This window comes from Brachyistius frenatus, unplaced genomic scaffold, assembly GCF_029030835.1.
Source record: "Brachyistius frenatus isolate BFR_SWC_R1_liver_20210118 unplaced genomic scaffold, ASM2903083v1 Contig_28, whole genome shotgun sequence".
In the NCBI taxonomy this organism is placed as follows: domain Eukaryota; kingdom Metazoa; phylum Chordata; class Actinopteri; family Embiotocidae; genus Brachyistius; species Brachyistius frenatus.
Window position 1 is genome coordinate 1,613,583 of NW_027210627.1, and position 25,729 is coordinate 1,639,311.

Consider the following 25,729-nt stretch of genomic DNA (forward strand, 5'->3'; position numbering starts at 1 on the left):
ACACACACACACACACACACACACACACACACACACACACACACCACACTGAGCCTGGCACAGCACGGTTAATCTGCTTGATCTGCTCTCCAGCGGGATCCTGGTGGTGCGCTTCAGCCGCTGCCAGCTCGTCTCCCGCTCGTCCAAGATGCCTTTCATACCCAGAGGTTGGCACATACCTGAGCTGTCCGGTATCGAGCCCTTCTCGCCCCGGAGCTGTTTAGCGTACCAGGCAGCATCTGGTGCTGAGAGCCGCGCGCGTTGGCACGGCCGCGTTGAAAAGCAGTGTCGGCCTCAGCTTTAAACCCCACCCCCCCCCACCCCCCACCCCCCGTCGCAGAAATCACAGACACCTCGTTTGCATGGGAAAGTTTTCTGCCCCCCCCCCCCCCACACACACACACACACACACACACACACACACCCCACACCTCCACCAGACATTACATTCAGTACGCTGACATTTCTATATAAATGCAATTGACTGCTTGTGTTTCATTTCCAGCCTGACATTTGCTGCGAGCTATTCTAATAAAACACACTCCTGTCTGTTTTTAAATTTCAGCTCAAACACTGTTGATTGAAGTGATTTTTTTTTATTTTTTTATTTTTTTTATTGTGCTGTGTGTGCGGCTATTTCTGCTTTTCCTGCTTTCTTGGAATGTCGCCAGCAGAGGAGTTTCACTTTAATTTTACTGGAATTTTTTTTATGTTGATCCTGTTTGCTAAATACCTAAACTAACAAACTAATGACATTGTTTGGGAGTGTTTAAAGAACACCTTGAGGAGTACTTGATGTACAAATTCAAATATTTATTGGTACGATTAGTCACTTTTGAGCCCCCTCTATGCACGCACACGTACACATATTAACCCTTTAACGTTTTATTTCTTTGCAATATGATATTTTCATCATTCGGTGGTCCACGAATATTTATATCTTTATTTTCAGTTTTCCTTTCTGAGTTTTTGAATCAAAACATAGTTATGGCACTACTAGATACTGTATATAAAAGTGGACGTAGCTTCCAGCTCTGAAAAATGAGGTCAATGCAGAAGTGCCTCACTCCTTCTTATTAGTTTTCTGGCGGTCCCTCTGAAAATAATCCCTCATTCATGAGAAAATAAGCTTCAAAAAGCTGTGTTTTTGGGGGAGTGCCTGTTTGATTGACAGGCCTGTGGTGCAGTCAGGTTACAGCTGTCGGTGGGCGGGACGTAGTATCGCCGGGTTTCCAATCAGTCAGATCCACCCCCTCTACCCCCCACCACTTCATCCAAATATGGTCACTTCCTGCTTCCATGATCGGTTATCAGTGGTTTGTGTACATGTGAAAAGTGACAAGTAAACATATTTCAAATATTACTGTTTGGTCCAAATCACTGCTAAAAATCATCATGTTAACAAAATTAGTATTACAGTTAGCTTTACTTTTGCCTATTTTTATTCGTGAAGTAAGAAGGGAAGAACGAAAACAACGATTTGCGGTAAACAAAAAGAAGATATTTAAAGAGGACCTGGAATATGGAAATGATGAAATAAATTGATTTCAAAAAGATACAGCAGAGAAAACACTCAGCCACGCGTGGAATAACAGATGAACACGGGTTCTGCATTCGAAAGGGATTCGCGCAGCCCGCGGCGTCAAGAGGGTTAACAAAAGACAGACTTCTTTTATCGGGTCGATCGCACAAGCCTGGATGTCGATTGCAAATGCTTTTAGGCCCGGCCATACATTAATAGACTATAAAAAGAAGTGGCGGCTTGCGTAAGTTTTTTTTTTTTTTTTTTTGCACCGCCGGCTTATCTCGATCTGCGGAGTTTCCATCGCAGCGCTCCGATAAGCCCCCTTTTTTGCACCGACTCGCGTTACAGGAGACGCGCAGGCCTCCTCGCGGTCACACCGAGGCGACTCCTGCGCTCAATGGGAACCCGCAGGGCGAGAGCTCGCCGCGCTGTTGATGACGCCGCTATAGCAACACTGACAACTGCACCGAGATGCAATCCGAGAGGCGGCGAGCTGAACGTTTCTCACCATTCGGGACGAACCGAAGGCCAGCGAGACGTTTTCAAGACAAATAAACCACACTCGTGAGATTTATTTTGTCCTTCAGAAGTGACCTGCCGTCATCCAGCTGACGCACGCGTGGAGTTAAAACCGCCACGTTTTCCTCCGGGTCATTAACTAAATGAGGTTTTTTTTTTTTTAGTCCAGTCGTGTGGATTTCAAATGTTTCAAGGTTGACACCGATATCGGTGTTTTGGTATTGGGAGTTGTCAATAGCTCATATTTTTGCGCCGATATTCAATACGGATCGTTAAAATTGGACCAGAGGCATGCCCCAAAATGTCAATATTTTTCTTCTCAACCGTGAAGAAAAGACATTTTTACCGTAATAAGATATTAAAGCAGCACATCATTTTCCGCTCACTGGCTCCGCCGCTTTCGCTCAGAATAAAACCAAGCTTGTGAATGACTTCCCCGAATCAGATCTCCCGACGAGCCGATTAAATCTTGCTCAAAGCTCTTCCTCCCTTTCGATCGCCTGCACGTCCTCGTGTCACGTCCCGTTTCTCACACTCTCCTACGTAGTCTGAAGTCCTCGGCGTGAACGACGTGACGCAGAGACGGGCCCGTCCAAGACGCTCGCGTTGCTGAACGGGTTCGGAGCCGCGCTGTCTGCTTCCTCAGCAGGCACACGCTGCAACACCTTTTCTGTATGTCCTTGGCAAGCGGGACTGTTTGTGCGCGCGGGGAGTGTTTGTGTACCGCGCGCTCCTCTTGTGTATACGTAAAGACTGCACGAAGTGGAACGAGAAAAATTACAAGCCGGAGGTTTCCTCTGGTGTTCGTTGTTTTCCATCTATGGGGAACGAGAGGTCGTAAAAACACCAATACACCTCCGCAGTCGCAGACACGCACACGCGCACGCACACACACACACACGCACACGCACGCGCGTAGACACACGCGCAGACACGCACACACACACACGCACAAGCACACGCGCACGTAGACACACACACACACACACACATGTACACACACGTAGACACACACACACACGTGGACACACATGTACACACACGCAGACACATACACACACACGCACACGCGCACGTAGACACACACACAGACACACGTGTACACACATGTACACACACGTAGACACACACACACACGTACACACACACACACATACACGCAGACACACGCACACACGTAGACACACATACACACACACACGTAGACACACACACACGTACACACACACATACACGCAGACACACGCACACACGTAGACACACACACACACACGTGGACACATGTACACACACGTAGACACACACACACACGTGGACACACATGTACACACACGCAGATACACACACACGCAGACACACGCACACACGTAGACACACACACGTAGACACACACACAGACACACACACACGTAAACACACACACACAGACACACGCACACACACACATAGACACACACGCACACACACACACACACGTAGACACACACAGACACACACACACACACACACACACACACACAGACACACACACACACACACAGTGTTTACAGTATATCTGAACGCATAAACACAAAAGTGACTCAAGTACAGCTTGTACAGAGGAAGTACTGAATATCACACATGTACCCAAAGTTTGTTCCTTTTTTGGATGTTGCTGACACTGACGTAAAAGAAATCAGTAATATACAAGTTTAGAAAGAGCTTAGTTTCAAACAACACTAAACACTGACTAACAAATAAAAACATGGACAATGTCAAGTTCACTTCTTTTGCTGTCCCTGTTTGGTACTGAGTGATAATAATAAAAATAATAATAAACTTTATTTGTATCGCACTTTTCTTATCTTGAGTTACAAAGTGTTTCACATAAAATGAGCTGTAAAAACAAAACAAAACAACCTGTGAATTCAACACAATGATCGTATAAAGCAGCCATAAAACAAATAAAAACAGTTAAAGTATAAAAGAAATAAAAGCGGATCACTAAAATTAGCAAAGCATTTATCTGTAAGGCTCTGAGGTTACGTGTGAAAACATGCTCGAACTTTGCTGCCGTTCACAGTGTGTTATCCTGCTGGTTACTCAGCTACTTCACAAACAAATTTATCTCACAAAAAAAGTATGAACTTCTACATCTCGCAGCTGATCTGTCATAAACTTTATTGCAGTTCAGCTGCATTTGTCAAAAAATAAACTTCACACATCTCATCGTGTTTCAGGTCTTCGGGGGGATTTCACCGCATAAAAATGTTCTATAAACCCTTTTGTGGCTCCAGAGGGAGCCGAGTGAAGTCTAATAAATGTCCTCGAGTGATTGTCACCTGGGTCGGCGTCGAGGTGGGGCCGAAGACTGCAAGTCAGAAATTGCGAAAGGAAAAAAAATCTGGTCCTGTCGATGTTAGAGGCTGGAGGCTACGTGAGGTGTCTTAGAATGGATCAGCCGGAGGAACTTTCAGATGCAACATGAGAAAAATGTGGTGGAGTTTTGAAAACTACTTACGTCACTATGTCCACTTTTCGATATGCAGTATATGCTGATCACGTTGCCTTCCTGGCGGTTAAAACGCACCTGATATGTCTACTTGGTTGGAAATGTTTTAACCGATATTGCAATACAAAAAGAAACTTGTGTTGTAAAAATCTGGAAATTCAGACAAACGCAGCAACAGCTTTTACTGTAATTTAACTACTGTGATTGGCCGGCAGCTTCGTTCCTATTGAACATGCAGGTATCCGCCGCGGTGATCGGTGGCGCACTGCAAAGTGTGCTTTACTCGGGGTGCTTCACTCGGCGTAGCGAAAATCGACCGAAAGCCCAGAAAGTCCACCACTCGCTCAAACTGTCGGCGGTGGATTTGCATTGTGGGTAATGTGAGGCGTCAGCGTTTGGCAAGAAAACTGGCATGAAAACAATCAAATCTGTGAATCTGCCGCAGTGATTTTGGTCCTTTTACAAAAATGCCCACCGTGAGTCCAACAACATCAGGGAGGCAACCGGCGGGGAATTCATTGTCTTCTGAAGCAACCACAGCCATGAAATCCAGTCACAAAATCAAAACTAAAAATATCGGGGTCGCGGGTGAGCTCGACTCATCGGAAGTGGGCGGGGATGATATTTATTCTTCCTCATCGGGGAAAGCTACACTCAGAGCCAACAGGTCGACGCGCAGGTGGAGATGAGTTTCTTTGAAATGCTGACGTATAAAGAGACTCAATCAGTCTGAGGTAATCAAATCAGGTTTCTACTTTCCACGCAGAATCGTTTTCCTCAGACAGTGTCTCTCTGCTGCGCCGTGGCAGAAGGGTAGCAAGCTATCTTAACGAACTTATTTCATCTGTCCACGTGTAGACTACGCAGTGAAGTTGTTGGGATGTTCGTGTGTTTGAGGACGTTGTCCGAGACAGAGCTAACCTCTCTGTTGCGCCGACCCGCTGGGATTAAAGTCGCCACGCCCGATCCTTGATGATTTCCCTGCACTACTGAGTACATCACCACATCACAAGTTTATGGTCTGAAATATTCAACCACTAGATGGCGACACATGCAGGATTTTCAGAGGAACTTTGGGGACTCCAATGAAACCTGCGTGACCTTTACCGACCTCTGCTCGTGTCCAGGCGGAAATGCGACAACAGAGGACGGCAATTCATTCGGCAAAACAACACTTCTGGCGTGATTTTAGCTCATTAATCTTACTGTCCACTTTACAATAGCAGAGATCCAGCAGAAACTTGAACTGCTGCTGCTTCGTACTTTTTTGTTGTTGTCAGTCAGCTTTAAGCCTCTGTTGCTGATCTCCTGCGATGCTGGCTGCTCTCTCGGACTTAAATTGCACTGCTGAGCCGTAGGAAAAGGCAGCAGTTAAAGCATTGTACATGTAGTTGGGGGAAGTTGCTTTATTTTGCATAGAGTTCTTCTGGCATTCGAATCCCAACACCTCCCAAAGAAAAACTTTTGTTATTGTTCCTTTAAAGTCAGAATGATGCATGGGTCGACAAAGGGTGGGACAGAGGGAGGAACAGATGGATTGATGCATGAACAGATCTTTGGGGAATTAGGATTTGCATTGTGCAAAAGAATGAGAGCAGAGAAAAGACACGAATAAGAACATTGTGTCCCCCCTCGCTGATGATAACATGAACAATGTGCATCCTTGGCTCGTATCAGGGGCATATTTTCCTTCCTAATTCTGTCATCCGCTCTTCATCCATCGTCTAATACTGCCCAGCTGAGATTTGGTGTATGCGGCTTTAATCCGCGCCGCTTTACCGTCGTAATCCCGCTTCATTATCGCCACTCCGGTTCGGCCAAAGGAGCTCAGATTTATGGTCTTTGCAGGGTTTTTTTTTTTTTTTTGCCGCTCCTGTTGGTTTTGGAGGGAACACTGACTCACCGCAGCTCTTCGCTCGGGAAGCTGACTGGTGAGACGTTTAACTATCGCAGCTCGCTCTCTGCTCTCTCTGCGGCCGCTGGATTCATTTGTAACCAGGAGAGATTCCTTTAATATCGAACTCGGGAAAACAAAAAGAAAAAAAAATCACTCTGCTTTAGAGTTTTTAAAGCAAAAAAAAAAAAAAAGGATGAGGAGTGATAGCAGAGATGGAGGTACAAAAGGGGGGAAAAAATATGTCTAGATATGTAAACGGTAGTTATGAAGGCTTTCAAACCGAGTTTCAAACAATCACGGCTGAACCGAAGTGCAGAAAAACACTAAACATGTGCCACACTCATGTTGCGGTAAAAACAAATCACAATGTGAATTCAGTGTCATATAGACTATGTAATTATCCAGCCACTAACTCTACATGGAATTAAATGACTGGATACATTCAGTATGCCCTTATTTTTAGATTAATATGAACTAATCCCCATGCTGCTTACGATCTGTGACTCTCCTCCACAGACTCATGTTCAGCTATCACTTTCAATTAAGCACTCATAAAGTGGCAATTTCTGGGAGTTCAAAGGTTGGTTGTGAGTGAGAGCTTCTCCACTGAGTTTATCACTGCTAACAGCGCCTTCTAGTGGCCACCGGCTGAACCACTGGGGAGTGAAATCACTTCCCTGTGAGGATCTCCAGCCAGCAAATGAAGGGATTAGACAGAAAAAAAAAAAAAAAAAAAAAAAAGATAGGAAATGACTGTGGCAGTTTATCAAACAGTGAGTGGATTTTTTTTTTTTTTTTTAAGGGGAAGGACGAGCAGCGAGATACAGCTTCCTTTGACACCCCGGCTGGTACTGGAGGGAAGAAAGAAAAAAGAAAAAAGTGCCCTTGGATGGATGGAAAGAGCAGCCCCCCCTGATGGAGAGTGCATATGTGGTGGAGCACACGCTGCTGAAGCAATCAGGCGTTATTCTGCATGCAGGCTATAAAATAATAGAGCACAGTGGCGCTGGAGTTGTCAGGCTGCGTGACATCTTTTCTCTTCTCTGCTTCTCTTTTTCTTCTCTGCACATGACTGTCTCTCTCAGTGGTGTGTGTGTGTGTGTGTGTGTGTGTGTGTGTGTGTGTGTGTGTGTGTGTGTGTGTGTGTGTGTGTGTGTGTGTGTGTGTGTGTGTGTGTGTGGTAGATTTCCCTCCGGCTGTTAACACAAATACTGTCCGATGGAAGCAACAGGTGCAGGCTTTAAAGGTAACGTATAGACCGGAGCAGGTATCCCCCAGCGCGCGTTATCAAAACAAAAAGCGGAGGAAAAGCGGTAAAATGGCAAATCCATCTTTCCTGTTCCAGCTTCCCTTGTATAAGTGAAAGATGCAGTTATTATTCTCACGCACACACCTTCTTATTTTTTTTTTTTTTTTGTCCTTGTTCCGAATTGTAAAGCAGCACTTCGAGATTTGCGCACCTACTTTTCCTCCAACAGGATGTTCCATTCAACCCGTGACAATGACTCAAGTAGGGGTTTACCGATGATTTTATGGCCACAAATGAATCGTGATGTCATGTGAGAAAATGACATTTCCTCAAGACTTGAGTAAAAGTTTGAGGTATAAAACGTCTTAAAAATCCATATTTTACGCATATATTTTTGGGGTGAAAGTTGATTTTTACGCACTGATCCATTTACGCACGTACTTTTAATCTGTTTAAGTTCAAATCTAGTTTAAAAGAGGGAGAATTTATTGGTTAGAAAAGCATTGTGACGAAGGACTTTCAATGTGGAGGCTTAGAGATGTAAGAATTTGAAGCCACAGATCTATAAGCAGTGGAAAGCCTGCAGGTTTTGACGCGCGCTGCAGCTGAAATGTTTCGATTCGAGGGTTGCGTTGTTGCTTTCTGCTCCTTGCCTCTTGCACCTCGGCATCAGTTCAGTCTCCAGGGTGAAAGAGCGATCCTCCTGCTGCTGAAAAAAAAAAATGTTTGGCCGCCTGCCAAGCTGTGGAACAAGTGCGCCTCCCTTCCCTGCTGTTTAGCGTATTCATAGTTAGGGGTTTGGGCTCGGGCTGTTTTTAAAAAGGCAAGGCAGCTCTCAAGTTGATCAGTCTGCTCAGGAAACTTCTGCTGGAGAAAGTACTGGAGTCCAAAACTGAAGAGGGAGAGAAAGAAGAGAAGTTGAGATTTTGTGCACAGAATTGCGTTGCTCCTGCAGAGGACAATATTTACGGGAAAAACAAATAGCACATTTATTCTAAAAATTGGCCATTTGAACTCCTTTTGCAGCGTGCACAGCGTCAAGCCTGTCATTCATGTTTTTAAAGATAACAACACTCCTGGATAAAGACTCTTGGCTTTAACTGTAAAAATCGGATTATCTGACTGAGGCATTGTGTTCATTAGTCGAGGCTACTTTTTTTCCCCTCCCCTCCGCATTTGAGGTTTTTATGCTGTAACTGAAGAGAGACTACGCCAACAATGTTCCTGAGTTTTTGCCTCTTGGTGACATTTATCTTGGGGCTGTCCGGCTGCTTGGGCTCGTACGTTCCGTGCGAGCCCTGTGACGAGAAGGCGCTGTCCATGTGCCCTCCGGTCCCGGTCGGCTGCCAGCTGGTCAAGGAGCCGGGCTGCGGCTGCTGCCTAACGTGTGCGCTGTCCGAGGGGCAGGCGTGCGGCGTTTACACCGGGACGTGCACCCAGGGCCTGCGCTGCTTGCCGAGGAGCGGGGAGGAGAAGCCCCTGCACGCCTTGCTCCACGGCAGGGGAGTGTGCACCAACGAGAAAGGATACAAACCTGCCCACCCGCCCATAGGTAAGACGCGGCGCACCCGGCTGGCTGACTGCATGCTCGGGAGCAAACGATGACTTGAGAATGAAATGAACACGGGTCCAGTTATATATGCATTAAATCCACAGGTCTGATGTAGAGCAGGACCGCGGAGTCTCTGTCCTCTGTGGATCAGTGTTTGATGACATCTTGCCCGGTGCAGGGATCCACTGTGAGCTGCTGTGTGGAGGGATACTGTCTTTAGGGAGTACATAAAAATGCACAACACTATCGTTTACTATAAGTTTTCTCTTGAAGTGAATTCAATTGCATCACTTATTTCCTCATTTTTTTACGCACAGGGAGCGTATAAGGATCACCTTTCCTCACTGTAGAGCACGAGCAGCTGGTACCGCTGCTCTCTGACGGACTGTTTGTTTGACAGATGGTTTGAGGTGCCATCTGATTAACTTTTATCCACTGGCTGCAGGAGCTTATTGTGGCTCTCGTGTCTCCTGCAGACACAGAAACGCACCTTGTGTGTCGGTGGCAGCTTCAGCATCCAGCTGTAATAAGGTTGCGTTTGGGTGCACGTTATTTATCTTTAGAGTAACAGCACGATATTAAAAAACAACAACCAAAAAACAACCTCTGGCTGTGTGCCTGCTGCCGGTTGATCTGTGGCGGGCGGGTCGACGCTCCGCTGCGGTAAACGCACATGGTGCCTCCCGTTTGAGTCGCGCCTTTAGTGCGGGGCAGTGGCTGTCAAACTGCGGTTAGGCAAGACCCAAGCGGGGTTGACAAGGATCGAGGCAGGCTCGACTTAAAAAAAAAAAAAAAAAAAATCTTAAGGCAGTGAGAATGACTAAATATTTTAAGATTCACTGTTTGTGCTGGAATGTTGACGCATTTTTATTTTTATTTTCAGGGGGCAAAAGACTTTATGAAAAGTGGTCTATGGACCACTGCTGGTTTATTGATGTAAGGAATATGAAGAGGAAAATGTGGTAGCCCCTGAAGTGGCGCCTTTAATATCCAGCTCTGTAACAAGTGTCTGTCAGAGCCCCTGATTTTTCCATCCTCACGCCAGAGAGGCTCTTATGTCTTTAATTTTTTTTTTCTCTTGCCTCTGTTTTTGCTTCTTTCCAACATTATTCGCACCTTTAAACTGCTTAACTTGTGAACTCAAGCCAGGCAGAAAAAAAAAAAAAAAAAAAAAAAAGCATCTGCTCTATGGGGAAGGAATGAGGTGCCACTCCACAAACTTTGGGTCTTGTTAAAGCAGAATTGAGGTAGATTTAGGTCTGCAGGCTGTATACCCCGAGGGTGGTGTTTAAGAGTCGGATTACCACTAAATCTGCATGCGTGAGAGAAAAGAGAAGAAAGACAGTCAGACAGAGACACGGAGAGAGAGGAGAAGGAGAGCCGAGCCAGTGTTCTTGAATGATTTAAGACATTTCTCGGTGTGGCTGACAGGTCCACTGTCACTCAGGGTTTAGCAGCTTGTCAACAACTAGATAAGTAGGTGGGAACCACAAAGGTTTTGGCTACGAGCCTCTTTCTATAAAATCGGCTACCAAAGGTCTCGTTTGGAGCGTTGACGGAGTCCTCGGGCCGTGACACTGCAGAATGTGATCCGTCTGTGATCGCCATTGTTCTCAAAATACTCCCGAGTGGTTTGTGAAGCATTGATCACAATCTGAAATGATGTAAAGTTTGGCTTTGCTATCAGCACTCTGTCTGCGTGTGTGTGTGTGTGTGTGTGTGTGTGTGTGTGTGTGTGTGTGTGTGTGTGTGTGTGTGTGTGTGTGTGTGTGTGTGTGTGTGTGTGTGTGTGCGAGTGTGTGTGTGTGTGTGTTTCAAGTTGGTGTAGCCTATGTGTTTGCTCTCACGTATACTTGGGCGGGGCTGTGTGGGTGTCTGGGTGTGCATTGTGTGCGATGACACCTCAGGCAGTTTTGTCTCACTCTTGGCTTTGTGCACGCGCACACGCACAGAACCTGACTTCTTTGTTGGCCCACAGAGGTAATCGGAGCATCTTTTTCCTGCCTCTGGCGCTGCATTCACTGCATGGGCGCTCAGTCACAACGCAGTGATTCAGCAGAATGCCTCCGGCTCTCTCTCTCTCTCTCTCCCCCCGAAGGGACCTTCTGTCAAACGGCTCCGCAGATGGGAACTAGTGAGGTGAGCCTCTGGTTTCCTTTCGTGTGGGGTTGCAGCTGTCTCGTGTGCAGCACCAGCTGAGCAAGGCAAACACAAGAGGAGGAGGAGGAGCTCGAGTGTCCGCGACACTCATGAGGGCCACGCGAGCTGCAGGCTACTAAATATTGACTGGGGCAGTCAAACAATGGCAGAGAGGAATCTTTGCTATTCCTACAGCAGCACCCCACCCACCTTCCAAGAATGAGAATCCCGGCCGTCGCTCTGGGTCCCGGGTTCACGTCCCAGCGGTGCATTAATTCATATTTTGCTCTTGCACCGTGATGGCAGGAGTTGCTCGGATTGTAAGGCACAGGAGGTGGTATGGGCTCTCGGGGAGCACGCTGACTTTGTTAGCCCCCTACGAGTGAATCGGAGGCGGGGGGGGGGGCTTGCCAAAAGATATGACTTCATGGCAGCAGGCCCCTTGTTCTTCAAGCTTCAGAAAGGGGCCTTATGTTTTAACAGATTGCTTTTTGCCAAGAAAACAAAAGATGATTAGGGAGTGGTTCCAAAATCCTGAAGACTGCTGAAGGCTCGCACACGGGCAGAAATACTACGCTCCCTTATTAGCAAAGCAACAGGAAACCCGCCGCCTTTACAGACAACTTTAATACTTTACGTTTGTCTCGGCCCTTCGCGTGTGTGTCGATGCAGTTTCAACTTGTTGCCAGATTGTTTGGACCGCGTGACGCTCTGAGAGGTTAGCGGTTTCGCACAGGTCACGTCTCCGTCATAAATCTTTACAATCACCAGTAAGTGGAGCAACTGCAGACTCCCGATGTTTAATATTTACCAGAGAGCTTCACGTACATGGCTCCACTGTTGCCGTCTCATTTCTAAGCACCGCACAGGATCACTTGTCATCACACAGTTCCAGAAAAGCCATTCGAACTGAGAGCATTCCCGTCTGCTTTTTCCACGTTTTTCACGTCGTCACCGGCGCAGTCGGTCATCGGGTCGCAGCTGAGAAACCGAAGCGAGCGGCGACCAAAAAAAAATAAAAAATAGAAGCCGATTCTCTCTGACTCCTCGCTAAGACTAATGACAACCAGCCACCGCACTCTGCTGTCTACTGCGTACGTTGCGTGCTCATGCAGACATGTCACGTTGCGTATGGCGCCGGTCGCCTGCGGACACGCGCGGTCCCAGCTGCCTCGACGGTTTCACGACGGGTTCGTGCGAAAGGAAAGGCCGTACGTGGCTTTCCGTCCGTCTCACCTTGAACATCTGAGACAGCGCAGTGAAAGCTTAGCATGCTGCAACTGATCTGTCGCAGGTGCTCGGGGATAATTGTTGGGAAGGTCATTTTGTCAAGGTTGTCGCGTGAAAGGCCTCGAGGAAACGCTTGCGGTGAATGCAATTCATGGAAAATGTGATGCTGACCAAAGGTATAGACCCCGTTCCTCGGATACGGCAGCACTATTACCGACGACATCTTTGTTTCACGGCATATTCTCAGGCGCACCGCGAGCACACGGACAGTCGACAGCTCCGGAGCTTTTTGCTGGCGAGCAAATAACCTCTTTGGCACACTCGCATGATTTCTCCCTATAAAACTTTACAGTGGTATTTGTACAGCTTACTGGTCACTGACACCTAGCCCGCTGGTGGCAACAGCTGCGGAAGAAATCAACACTCACGGTAGTGCAGGGTTTTAAAATGATGTCACATGTGTTGAGACCGGACCGGTGTACTGCAGTCTCACCCACACCTGGTTGCATAGGAAGGACGGGAATTCTAAGAACAAATACTATTTGCTGTTCACGGGTAAGTATTATTCCAAAGACGCCTCCCCTCCCCCACTAGAAGAATGTGAGACTGGCCTCCCTGTCGCGGTAGATATGCCCATCATCGTCACTGAATAGTGTTTCCTCCTAAATGATTCTTGGTCTTGCAATGACTCCCACCATCACGCGGCATTAACCGCCAACTAATCATAAAGCTAATTCTTCGCCCAATGTGACATTTACTTTTTTTCTTTTTTTTTTATTCTTTTTTTTTTTTTTTTATTCTGCTGGAAGATAATGTTTGTGCAGTACATCCAGGAGTACTCGACTCTCGCCAAAATAGCTGCTTCTGCCACTGGGGAGTTAGAACATCGTCACACCCAGCAATTGTGTTGTGGCGATGGCAACCCAAAAAAAGAGGTTGCGTCCGTCCATGTGGCTTGTTGAAAACCCAAACTCAGATGTGGGACGAGACCTCAGACCAAAATTAGCTATGTACAGTAGAGCAGCCATGCGCCATAGTTTGATAATTTACTCTTCAGATGGCTTCTAACACGAAACTGAGCATTTATTTGCATTGCGGAGGCTGTAAACAGGTCTGAAAGTTTGCTTACCTATAGCAGCATTTCCCTCTTGGAAAGATTTCGCATCCCCTCATGAGTCCTGTTTTGCAAATTTTAATCCTTGAATTGTTCTTGTTGCTATTTATACCACGCATACAGAAAAGCAGGAAACTTTTTGATTGCAAAGAACATATTCTTTGTGCACAATACCATGGGAAGAGTTATTTCCTGCATGTTCAGAAGCTGATTGAGAGCATGCAACAGGCCCGAACAACATAAATTCCACTGAAACAACAGGACATATGGGTCAAAACATAACTCTCCTATCCTACACTTGTGCTTCAACCATATCCTGGACAGAACATTTGCTGAAGTCCATATTTCCTTGCAGCTCCAGCTGGTTTGGAAGTGAGCCTTTCTCAATCATCAGCCTCTTAATCCTTCTCCTGTTACCACTGCACCGCTTTCATGTCCTGTAACAGAGTGGGAATGAGGATTTCAAGCAAAAAAATACAATGCGATAATTTGGTGCGAACCATTTGGATTTTTTTTTTCCGAAGACCTCGTCCCCTCATCGTGCACCTACTACACACAAATACACAAAGCGAGACAGAGCTGGCCGTAGGCCGTACACTCCAGGCCAAGCAAATGCTATAAACTTCAAAGACCCTTCCCTTGGACAAAGCTGATGAGAAGCAGCTCTTTAGCTGTGATCTTGGAGATGGGCGTCATTGTATGCTTTGCATTGCCAAAATCAAACTTACTTCACATGATGTCACATTATCTTCGGTTGGATTGACTGTGTTTTTCCCTAAAATGGCTGCGCCTAGCTACGGTCGACTTATGCTGTGCTCGCTTTATCGAGCAGAGTTTGCGCCGCACCTCACTTTCGTTGACCTTTTTTTGAAGGACTTCCACTCGAACTTTTTGATGACTGTTGTCGTCTCTGTGTGTTTCCACTGTTACTATTCTAGAATCTACACAACTAGGCAAGTTTTACCTGAGTCTGGTCGTAACATGTTCTTCTCCTCGTTTTGTTGCTAAATAGCTTTTGGCAAACAGTTTTTAGGTTCATTACCGCCACCCTCTGGTGGTCGTAACACATTTCTAGCTGGGCGCAGGTAAAAAGAAGGGAAATAGGACAAGAAGAAAGTCACAAACTATTTGATCTTGAATTTTTGGATGACTCATTCCTAGTTTAGAGAATATGTCTTATTGGCTTTTAGCATCAAAACCACTGTCTCTTTAAGAGAATACAACTGGTTATTCATGCCTATGTTTCAGTCCAGTTTTGCTGTAGTCCAATGATACTAACCTTAGACCTAGAATTTTATCTGAAAAATCTTGTTTTAGCTTTTGAGTTGGTAACTTTGCCACACTTTCGAAAAAGCCTCTCTGACCCATTTTGTTTTCAGTCCCCTGAACCTAACTTTTGTGCTGTTGCACACACATCCTCAGTGACTTGCGCAGCTCTGCTGGTTTGTTCACACCTCTCTTTCTGCTCTAGTTATCGGCCGCAGCCTCGCTTTCAAATATTAAGTAGCGGAGGCCGTCTGACACTGAAGGGATGGTTTACCAACGTTGTGCTTTATGTGACACTGGCCCTCGGGCTCATTTATCCCGTGAATTATCTTGTCTTACCCCCAGATGAGATTAAACGGCACCTCCATTCTCCGTTCTCTTGCATCTTGTAAAGATGTAATTTCAGATGCACTGCAGAGATTGACTTAATCAAAGGCAGGACGTAACAACCGTGGTGTAATGCTGGGAAATCCAATGAAAGATGGGAGAAGCCATTGTCTCAGTTTTTTTTTTTGCTGTCTAAACAGTATTATTATAGTCTTAAAGATCGAGCTGAGAGAAAAAAATCCAAAGAAGGGGTAGCTTATCTTTCATGCTTGGACTGCCGCCCCGCAAGAAACTTGGGATATTCATGAAGCGTAATTGTGTGCAGATGTTAATTTTTAAACAGAGAAGTATCAGGTGCACCTCCTTTGGCTACTCCGCTCCCTCTAGCCCCTAATGAAATCTTTAGCTCAAGCGGAGGGAGAGAGATAGCAGCACAGCTTTGGGCTCAGCTGAATGGAAGAGCTGCACATGACTTGGCTCACTTGGCTCCAGTCCAGCAACTTGGCTGAGTTTCAGGAGTTAAACACAGACCCTCTAAGCCTCCTTTACAAGCTGGGTACCCTTAGCATGGAAAAACTGAGTTTTTGTGGCCAAAGTGGAGAGCCCACATGAAGAAAAGATGAATTTGGTAATTTTGTGACTTGAGGACAAAAGAAGTCAAACACCATTGTCTTCATAAAAGCTACATGAATTAAAAAAAAAAAAAACAACCACAACCTTTTCTGTGTTTCTGACACTATTTTACCAAAGACAGAGAGTTTGGGAGCAATTAGGTGAGGTGAGTGTGCCGTGGCTCAGACCTTTTTTAGTCCGGACATTTTTATGCTTAACTGAAATTTAAATGTTAAAAACACAACAACAACAACAACAACAACACAAAAAAACAGTCCTTATTTTCAACAGCATGTCTCTTTGCCAAATATGTGGCATTTTAATCAAGCACCCTGAGAAATTATTGGACTGTACAGCAGAAATAAAGAGTTTTTCCACAGCGGTCACATGCATGGTGTACATAGGAATGCTTGTTTGACGTATTTATTTATAGCCGGCAATAGCCTCGTAGTCTGCGCGGGGAGACACAAGGACATATCTAAACACAAACCAAGGCCTGCCAAGTCATGAGTTGCGAGATTAATTTCAAAGAGACGGCAGTGTGGCGCAGAAGCCAAAGACCCAATTCTGGTAATCACCCTGCCCCCAGCTCCCCCCTCCCCCCGCCCATCCCACCTCCCCCTCCCAGAAGACTCCCAGACGCTCATGCTGTGTCAGGCTCTTTGAACATCAGTTTTCTCTGAGCTCGTGCCCCTGTTACGTCTCCGTGCCTTTTTTGGGTTGTTTTTTTTTTGTTGTTTTTTGTTGTTTTTTTTTTACCACACTGGCTGTGTACTAACGGGACAGTCAGCGAAAGCAACCGCAACTTGTGAAAAAAACAAAACAAAATAATCATCGTTTTTTTTTTTTTTTTCAACATTTTGTCTGTATGGATGTTGATTTGTCTTTCAACTGCAGCTGGCCTACAGTCAAGGGAGCCAAACATTCCTCTCCGGTTCAGCACGTCTGGCCCTGCGCACCATGGCGGGTTTCCTTGTCAGATAAATATAACCAGGGTCATCCACTGGCACCGTCGCTTCGGGCCGGTTGGGGCCTGGCAAAGTCCCCACAATAACTACTTATGGTACAGCTAAGCCAAGGGATGGGGGTGGCGGAGGGCTTCTTTCTGTGGCCTCAAAGAACCTCTGGCTGGGGGTCCGGGCTTAAGAGGCTGAGCCCCAAAGATAGGAAAGGGGGAGAGGAGGGGGCTAAATTAAGGATAAAGGACCTGAACCTGTAAATATCCCATCAAGGGGGACTTTCGGATCTCCGAGACTACAGTGCCCCCTCTGGGAACCTGAAATGACATTGAAGAAAAAGTGCATAAATTGTGACACAAATGTACAAGCATTTATACAAGTCCACGGAGCCACTGGATTTTCCTCGGCTTGACATTTGAATCAGTTTAATGTGGGACACGTCGCTATAAAGTTACTTCACTCAGGGGCCTAGGTCCCGGTTGCAGTTTAGCAGCCGTCCAGATAACGTGTTAGCAGATTTTCCAGGCACAGTCGAAGGCAGTCATGCGAAATGTGATGCAGTTTTCCCAAGTCGTAGAGGTCTGTGTGCTCACAAATATGTGCTGCTGCCTTGTATCTGAGACATTAAAACACATTGGAAGATATGTCGTTAGTGGTTAGCTGTCTTTGTCTCATGGATGCACGTCAGCTCAAGCTGGTCTTAATGAATTGCACATTTGAGCTTGTTTCTTTCGATTACTGTCAACAGTAGAGGAAAGGGGAGGTTACTGTGTGAGGTTGGGGGAGATAAGATGAGTTTAAACTATTGTCTTAGCTGCAGGAGTTCATCAGCTGTCGGTCAGACCTCCGGCCTTCCCTCCTCTGTAAACAAATGTTAAACAACTGTTGGCACAAACTCTGGGAGAAGCACACACCTGTTATTGTACGTATGTGAGAAGGACTGACAGGAAGCCGAATTTTACAATTTGTGCAGATAGAAAATGAGCAAATAATTACATATACTGACTTTTTTCTGTTTAGATGTAAATCATATATCTTATTTGGTCAATAATAAATGTTATTAAATCAGACATTATTTTTTACATTTCAGTTAAAAAAAAACATGAAAGTTTTATCACAAAATAATCTTGATGAATATCAGATGAGAAGCAACTATTTACGTATGCTGTCAGAGACAATGACATTTCTTTTAAGGCTGCACTAATTCACGTTCATATCAACAATTGGTGAAATGCCGATATCATAGAGTGTTTTTACCTTCTGTCAGCTTATTAAATGCTCCGGTAAACCCACCGTATACTACCTGCCCAAAAGCCAAACAGCAGACAGACAGAAAGCGAGCCACTAGCTGGTGAAACTAGTGGAGCATGCAGCAACCAAAGAATCACATATTTACCCTTTAAGTTGGTGGAGACCAAAGGAGAGCTAAAAAAAAAAAAAAAAAAAAAGGACAGTGAATAGTGGATACAAACACAACATGAAATGTACGAATGTGTAAAGATGGCATATTGTAATTAGGGGTGGGTCATGGTAATGTGTTATTACAACCAGAAGGTGGCGGTAATTCACCTAAAAGCTGTTTGCCCACTGCCGTTGGACAACAAAAGGAGGGGACACGTTACTAACACGCTCCGATAAAACACATGTGGCACTGTGAGATTAGATGCTGTAAAAAGAAGCAGAAAAATGCAAAGACAACTAACAGCTGTCCAAACGTTCCATGCCCAAACGCCATCTAACAAAATACAAGAAAATGAGGTGCAGTGCAAACTCTGCTGGGTAAATATAGGATATCGTAAGTTTGCCACAGATATGCACAGTCGTTAGAGAGCGAAGCACCAAGCAGACGGTCGATGCACAGATCAACGATTAATGGCGAGCTTTGTCTCGAGACAAAGTAAGTTTGATGTTGGACGAGCAGAACAGACTTCTTAAACATGACAGCTAAAGACGTGCTTTGTTGAAGGCGAGTATTTTCGAAGTTTGATGGCATTTGCTGATGTCTGCGTTAGGTTTACAAGTTGCTCTGACTTTCAGTGAAGCCGTCCTATTCTGTCCATTCACACTTGCTGTATTCACATATAAGAATGTCTTTGCATTAACGCTGAAGCTGGAGCTCGGTAATTGGTTGAAAAATGAGCCATTAACGAACCGTCTTTCCTTTGTTCCGCTGCAGATCGTGAGTCTCGAGAACATGAGGACACTATAACCACAGAGATTACAGAGGAGCTGCAGCCAGCTAAAGTGCCGCTCCTTCCCAAAGACATTGTGAACAGTAAAAAAGTCCACGCAATGCGCAAGGAGCAGAAGAGGAAGCTCGGCAAGCAGCGCTCCATGGGCTCCACCATGGATTACTCCCCTCTGCCCATTGACAAGCATGAGCCGGAATTCGTAAGTATCTCCGCATTTGTGACTTTGGCAACACGTAGTGGCAATAAAATACCAAGAGTTTTTCACTTCTGACCACACCGAGCACACTCACAGGCTTTGGTGTGGTCGGAAGTGTGGAACCGACACACTTCTGTGGCACCTGTAACCGCATCCGACACCTTTTTTTTCAACGTGGAATAATCTCTGATGACCATGTTGCTTGGTTGTAACCCTGAGCGGTATTTCTCTGAAGGGTCCATGCAGGAGAAAACTGGATGGGATCATTCAGGGGATGAAGGACACTTCTCGTGTAATGGCTTTGTCTTTGTACCTTCCCAACTGTGACAGAAAAGGATTCTTCAAGCGCAAGCAGGTGAGTGTTTTAAATGTTGATATATCGTTTTTAAACGAGTTGTTTCCTTACATTTCCGAGCACTTTAAAGGCCTGTGCGAACAAAAGATTTGTGATGATATTTGAAATGTGCAGCTACTCACAAACAACATCTTCGAAGCAACAACTTTCTGTAATTTCGTTTTAACTATAGACAGAAATGCTTTAAACTGCAATTCCACCGACGCCCACTAGGGGTCGCCTCCAAAAAAGGCTCTGGCTCAATAGATTACCATTCAACTTCTCTCATGAAATACAAAATCCATTAAAAAAAAATTCCACAAGTCATAATGGCGTCATTTGCTAAAAAAAAAAAATAGCAAGATGGAGACGACCAAAATCTGAACTCAGAACGGCTGCTCACAAACCGATGGACGACGTCACTGATGGTTGCTTGGTTTTAACTGCCAGATTTCTCGTAGCTGGATATAATTTGGTCCATCCTAAAACACAAATTTAAATGATATTGAGTTTCTTGCACCAGTTGCATCGCAGTAGTGATGAAATGGCAAAAACACGGCTTGCGTCACAGTGACTTTGCAACGAGCTGATGGCTGTTGAAAGAATTGACCTACCTTTCACTGTAAAACTGCCCACTTGTGACTTGACAAGCTGAGTTGCCATCTTCAGTTGAGCTGAGACAGGCGAGTTCACACTGCTGCTACTTTTTTTTTTTTAGAACATTTTTGAGTCGTGTACCCAAAGTACATGTATTTTGTTACATCACGTTCTGCGGTGAAAGGCCTTTATTCCCCCGCCACCTTTCTGTAGTGGGATTACCTCTTTCCACTCACACCGCATCCTGTGCTCTTGTCCGCAGTGCAAGCCATCTCGCGGCCGCAAACGAGGCATCTGCTGGTGCGTGGACAAGTACGGCATTCAGCTGCCCGGCACGGACTACAGCGGAGGGGATATTCAGTGTAAAGACCTGGAGAGCAGCAGCAACAACAACAACAACAACGAGTGAAATGGGGAGGACCACCCTTTGACCTCCTCCGTCCCCCCACCCCGTAACCACCACGTGACCCAGGGCCCACGCCTCCTCTCTGAATCACACCTGTATGCTCCGCCCTCCGTTCGCTTCGAGATGATTTTTTTTTTTTTCAAATCGAAAAAAAAAAAAACCAAAAAGGAAGACTAGAAAAAAAAAAAAAAAAAAAAAAATCCAAACAAAAAGAAAAGACACCTGTAATTTTTTTTCTTTTCTTTTCTTTTCTTTTCTGTTGTTGACCAAGCACTCTTCTCCGAATGAGGGGGGAAAAAAAAGTCCCAGAAGGTTTACTAGATCCCTTGACTTATCGATCTCGGGACCTCCCCCTTGTATGAGCCGGGTCCCTTTGGCCGCAGATCCATGAAAATATATGCACACAAATGGATATATTTTTATAGAAGCTGGAGGTTTCAATACAACGCTTTGTATGACGTAACAATAACACAAAACCATTGTGAAGAGAAAAAACAAAAAACAAAGCATCAGGCACATTGATTGAAAAACCAATTCGTTTTAGGCTGTGGAACATGACGCCACTGTGGAACTGACGATTGGCAGAGTAATTTGTTTTTTTGTTTTTTTTGTGTCTGTTTTCCAAAAGAAAAAAAAAAAAAGAAACAAAGAGATAGGGATATGCTGTAACAGTTGACTCTATCTGGGTATGTGGTTCTGGCAGAGCACTTATGAATAGGGGAACCTGCTTGGATACTAAACGAGTGTAACTTCACAAAATGACGCGTGTGCTCATGTGTGTGTGTGTTCAGTGCGAATGCGGTGTGTGTGTGTGTGTGTGTGTGTGTGTGTGTTGGTCTATGACGGAGTGAGCCCATTACAAAAAAAAGAATGTCCTTTTTTTTTTTTTTTCTTTCTTTCTTTCTTTCTCTTTTGTTTTGATTTTTGTCACAAGTATTGCTAGCGCTTGAGGTGGTCTTGGGGCTGGCCTTCTCTACAATGTAAAGTATGTCTGGGGACACGGAGCATTCAGAAACAAAAGTAGATCGTCACAGATGAACCTATGTTAAGTGGCTCTTCGACAATGTAGCTAGCCTGATATGCCAACTGTGCCTATTTGAACAGACACTGCCATGCAGGGCGACACAGAGCTTAGAGAGCGCTGAACCCGCTGGGCAAAATAAAGATTTTCCGCTTAAGCGACGGGACTCCAGTTTCGACTTCGATCTTTCGAGTCGAGCGCGTGACGAAACGCGCCGGTCGGGGCCGCCCGCTTCTCTGATTCATTTGTGTGAAGTGTAGTTTTGTATGGTTTTTGTTTGTGCTGTTTTCTTTGCCTTCAGTGAAGTAAAGACTGCCCACTTTTTTTGAGCCATGTTCCTTTATCAAGTGGTTTCCCCTCAGTACTGCTACTACAGTGTAACCATGGTGTATTACATTACTTTTAAATATAGTTATTGAATGTTGTTTTTCCTGTAGAAACAAAGTATGACGATAATGTAACTGTGCTTGGACAAAAGATTTTAGCCTGTAAAGAATTTGAATAAGTCCTTGTAGCCCGTCGGGAGAATGACCCCCCCCCCAGAGTCGTTTGACAGCAGGGCAGTCAAAGAAGCTAACCCTCTGGAATCCTTCCGCTTGCATTGCCTCCACGCCGAGGTTATCTACCGACGTCTGGGTGGGGCGTGATCAAAACAAAAAGCTTACAGGTAGTAACAGGGTCTTTGATAGAATTGTTCTCTCTCTGTGTGCAAGTCACAGTGCCTTCCTACACGCAAATACATTTAAATACTGACGTGAAAGTGACATGGATATCATACGGGGCGATTTTTTTTTTTTTTTTTCACACGCCCTCCCTCCCCTCCCTCCCCCCCCCCCCCCCCCCCCCCCTCCCCCCGCAAGGGGGCCGATACGACGATAAAGAGGTTCAGTTCTAATTAAGAGAAGAACAGTGAATGTGGTTGGGTGTCAGCAATGCATTGCAAATCTCCCGCCTGTTCCTCGGGGTAATTCTGGACAAGAGCGATGTGTGAGGGACCGCGGTGTTACCGCAGTCGGTCTTCTCTTTCTTTGACAACCAATAAGCTAAGATTCTTGCCTTTTTTTTTTTTTTTTTTTTTTTTTTTTTCATGTGAATGCCAATGTATATGATTGCCAGTGAGGGGAAGCCAAAGGATGTTTTGGAGGTAAAGCAACCATTTTGTTTTTCTGTAAAAAAAAAAAAAAAGAGAAAAAAAAGAGAGATGATATGTGCATCCTAAATGGCTTCCAGTTGTGAATACATTAACAAGGCTCCTCGCCCCACTTCCAACACCAGATCCCCCCTACCACTTTCGAGAGAAAAAAAAAAAAAAAAAAAAAAAAAAAAAGCAGCTTGCACTTATTTCAGTTACTCACTATTGATATTGACACACAACGACATCCTGAGATGTGGTATCATGAAGTTAGTGGAACAACAACAACAACAACAACAAACAAAAAAACAAAACAACAAAAAAAAAAAAGCTAAATGTTGTGTTATCTTGTGCTTACCTTTCAGAGGTGGTGCTTTGGGGTAATATTTGTTGACAGGGGCTTTGAAGCCCATGCCTGCCTGGGACCTCCAATACTGCAACATCTTTTAGGGAATTAAAAAATTAAAAAAAATTAAAAAAAAATAGATCGAAAGTAACACGCAGCTACAGATGTTCTCATGGCCTATTGCACAGAGATGACAGCTGAGGTAGAGAGGAGGGAGGGAGGGAGGGAGGGAGGAAGGGGAGGGAAGGGGATGGGGGAGGAGAGAGAGGGAAGAGGAAGAGCGAGCGCCATGGGCAGTGGTCATAATCAGGGCCTAGCCACTTCCCCGATGTGGGGTCACCAATTGCATGACTTTAGATACAGTTAGGAAGACAGCTTACCAGGAGTCATGGAAATCTGGGGAAAACTACTGCAAACTGGAGCACGGCAATAAGACTCCAATGCTCGTGTTGAAAAAAGAAGAAGAAATATTTGGTATCTGGAACTGTCTAATCTCTGGTTTGGTTCCAGGTATTTATTTATTTTGTTTGAATTACTGGTTGAAGTTCAGGATATTAAAAAAAAAAAAAAGTCACTTGACTTCCTGTTTGCCAGTTGTAGCTTCCTCAGTTTCTCATCTCCGACTCGGTTTGAACCCATATTCACATTTCATACTTCAATAGGACAGTAACTACAGTACAGCTTTTTTTCTGAATACATAACACTTTTTGGATGTAATGAGACAACACAATTGGTTTTCATAATTTGGTGTTCACTGGCTTGTGAAATAAGACCCATCGGTGGCAGGAGGATAGCGGGAAATAAAATGGTCAGTATTTGGAGCTACATATGACAAATAAGAAAAAAAGACAAAAAATCTCAAATTATTAAAGTGAATATCACTGTGTAATATTTATTCAACTTGTAATTTATGTACTCTTTTAACCTTTGTCCTTTTTTTTTTTTTTTTTTGTTATGACAAAGCATTTATTTAAATAAAGTTATGTATTCATTTAAGCACTCTGCCGAGGTGTTCATTTCTAGCGTTGCCTGTTTAAGGGGAGGAAGCAGCCGCTGGATTGGCTTGAAATATACGGTTTGAAGTGGAATCATCCTGATAGTAAGCACTGACTAATCTCCGAAGGCACGAGCTGATAAACCTCTTAGACGTAAGTCTGAGACACCCAGGCTAGCCCACAGGATCTCATGCAGCATGCAGGATGTGACTTTATAAAGCCTCGCCCGAGGGCAAGTCACCTGGTTTTCAACACCATAGTCGAAAAAGATTGCACAGGAACAAGGAAGTCATTTAGCATGAGTTTGAACTTCAAGGGAGGGGGTGGGGGGGTAACATCTAGTGGGACTAGCTTCACTATTCAAATGACTGGGAAGAAGAGATTTGTAGCCTGAAGGAGGCTTCATCATGTTATGGAAAAGCTGCCTTTTTTTTTTTTTTTACCACTTAAAGGCAGAGTGGACTCCCCTGAGACGCACCTGTTTACACAGATACACGTAAGTGAATACGCAGATGGATTCACAAGATGCGGAGAAGAAAATATTCCAGGTTTAAGATTCTTCTATTTGGCCATGTGCGTATTGACATACTAGGATTATTTTATGGCCTCCAGTTTAAATTTTTTTTTTTTTTTTTTTAATTGTAAAGAACAATCTTATGTACTGTAGCAACAGAATAAATCTGAAGCTCACCTGAACAATATAAATTAAATACGTAAAAGTTACATATCTAAACCGGAGACTGTTTTTTCTAATAATAGAAAAAAAAAATCTACGCTCAACAGTACGCATATTTGTATTAGGGATCGAGCACGAATTTTGAATATTTGAATAGTCCTTACAATCTACAAAATCAATTGGTATATGCGACTATCTTTCTTCTTTATTTACCCTGTTTTTACTGGCGCCTGGTTGCAATGCATTACTACCGCCAGAAGGTGGTGGTAATGCAGCTAAAAGCTGCCTGCCAGCCACATTAAATAATACAGGGAGAAGAAGAATATTCCATTAAAAATCGAACAGCTCCTGCTTCGAATAGCAGTTTTGCTTGAAACGGCCGTCCCTAATTTGTACATGTGCTCATGCACACAGCAGGCGGGGCAATCCCTTCTGATCTCAGGGCTTCAAATAGGGCTGCTTTGTCAAAGCGTCTCAGAGATGCCTTAGAGTTAGGCACCAAAAACCACGTGGTCAGGTTCACGAAAAGATCATGGTTTGGATTAAAATAAGTACTTTTATGTCAGTAACGTTTCGTGCTTTACGCACATTAACTGAAAAGAAATCCACGTTGACTTTACGTTCTCGCGGACTTGAACGTCGGCACTGAAAGCTCTGCCTTCGTTCCGTCCACCCGCCCCGAATCGCTCCGCTCCGTCGGGACCTCCTCTTTCGACCCGGATGGTCACGGTGACAAAGCCAAGAGGGCACGAGTTGTTTGACTTCTCTTGACAGAACAGCGGTATTTGACGCCCTGGGAATGAGAGCTGGCTCCACGTGGACAATGTTTCACCGCGAGTTTGCTCATCTGAGCAAGAATGAACAATAAACGCTCAAAGACGAAGCTCTGCCTCAATGTTTAAAGAACCAAAAAAAAAAAAAAAGACGAAACATAATCGGATAAAAAAAAACGAG

General features: G+C 44.8%; 1 protein-coding gene across 1 annotated transcript; it reads left to right on the plus strand.

The window, feature by feature from the left end:
• Positions 1 to 8,511: 8,511 nt before the first annotated feature.
• Positions 8,512 to 22,437, plus strand: LOC138621064 (insulin-like growth factor-binding protein 5). Its single transcript, XM_069698828.1, has 4 exons — positions 8,512 to 9,233; positions 19,057 to 19,271; positions 19,504 to 19,623; positions 20,462 to 22,437. Exons 1-4 carry the CDS (start codon positions 8,900 to 8,902, stop codon positions 20,606 to 20,608), a joined length of 816 nt encoding a protein of 271 aa, XP_069554929.1. The 5' UTR covers positions 8,512 to 8,899; the 3' UTR covers positions 20,609 to 22,437.
• Positions 22,438 to 25,729: the final 3,292 nt, after the last annotated feature.